The sequence below is a fragment of the Alexandromys fortis genome, unplaced genomic scaffold (assembly GCF_014885135.2).
Source record: "Alexandromys fortis isolate MF-2015 unplaced genomic scaffold, M_Fortis_MF-2015_v1.1 scaffold_407, whole genome shotgun sequence".
Lineage (NCBI taxonomy): Eukaryota > Metazoa > Chordata > Mammalia > Rodentia > Cricetidae > Alexandromys > Alexandromys fortis.
In genome coordinates this window covers 16476-18069 of record NW_026068301.1, presented here as the reverse complement: position 1 = coordinate 18069, position 1594 = coordinate 16476, and the positions used below count along the sequence as shown (strand labels likewise).

Genomic DNA, 1594 nt, shown 5'->3' with positions numbered 1-1594 from the left:
ACCTTGACTTATTAATACCTACAATTACCTATAAAATGACCCTGCAATGATTTATGTTCTTTCTAGAATTGTACTATATTTGGCAGTCCCTGCCATCAAGGGTTAAATAACAAGCAAATTCTACATAATATAGAACAGGAATCAAAATAAAGTTCAAGTAATAGATTAGTTCTCTTCTTTGTTGTCCAAAGATGAGTTCTTTCCCTATAAAGACACATATACTGCCCCTCTGATCTGAAACATAAGACAACCACAGGCCTATAATGAATTTCTTGGGCAGTCCTGTGGCTATGCCCCTACATTGCTTATTTGCATGTGCCCAGAGCACAGTCCACTATAAAGATAACTTCTTCATAGACAGGTCACACCCTGTTCTGGACTCAGCCTTAGACTCATCACACACAGACATGATGATCTCCAATCCTCTCCTTGGGTTGCTGTTGCTCTGGCTTTCAGGTAAGGAAGAGAACATTGTAAATCTCTTCGAGTGTGGTCAGTCCTTCATTGTCTCTGTGAAAATTGTCTTAGCATAATTAATTGTGTGGGAAATTTGTTTTCAATTTCCAACCTCAGGAGCCAGATGCGACATCCAGATGACCCAGTCTCCAGACTCCCTTCCTGTGTCTCTGGGAGAGAGTGTCACCATGACATGCCAGGCCAGTCAAAACATTTACAGTAATCTGGCATGGTATCAGCAGAAACCAGGGAATCCTCCCAAGCACCTGATCTATAATGCAAAAAGCTTGGCCAATGGGGTCCCAACAAGGTTCAGTGGCAGTGGATCTGGGACACAGTTTTCTCTCAAGATCACTGGCCTGAAGTCTGAAGATGTTGCAATTTATTACTGTAAACAGTATCAGAGTTTCCCACCCACAGTGATTCAAGTCATGACAAAAATCACCAAAGAAAACAAAAGTGAGAGCCCAGAATGACCAAATTGTTCCTTCTTGTTTCTGCAGCTGCTGATTCTGTTTATTAAGTTTTTAAGGTCAATGTGATATTTTTGCAGGGGTCAGAGGAATTTTTCTATGACATAAATCTCTGTCCTTGTTCCAAACTCAAACACTAAAATCACAGGTCTTCTTTTCATTACCTCCATAAAAAATAGAAAAAAAATGTTTTCCTGAGTAACAGAAAAATATGAACAGCTAAAATTCATCCAGTAGAGATATTAATACATACATGCACACACACACATAATCATTAACATACAATCACATGCAGCTGGGGTAATCTTTGCAAGGATATTATTATCTAACTATGTTACAATCAAACTATGTGAAAATCCCAAGGAAGAAGGCTCAGATGCAGGCTTATTGGTTAAGAGCACTGGGTACTTTTCTTTAGGAGCTGGGTTTGATTTCCAACAGCCACATTAATGCCAGAAACTGAATGTAACAACAATTCAGAGGTATCAGAGACCCTCTTCTGGCCTCCAACGGCGTTGTAGTAATATAGCACACAAATATATATAATGGTAAATAACAATATACATAAAATAAAAATAAATAAGTTTTAAATATTTGAAAAACTCCAAAGGACTAGCAATTGATTAAAATGATACTGGAAACAGACTATTCTCAGAATTTATACT

At 38.0% G+C, this 1594-nt stretch overlaps 1 gene segment (V, D, J or C); it reads left to right on the top strand.

The window, feature by feature from the left end:
• Window positions 1–390: 390 nt before the first annotated feature.
• LOC126495019 (immunoglobulin kappa variable 1D-13-like) lies at window positions 391–932 on the top strand. The segment is given in 2 exon segments: window positions 391–456; window positions 574–932. Coding segments are annotated over 2 exon segments (408 nt in total).
• The last annotated feature ends 662 nt before the right edge of the window (window positions 933–1594 follow it).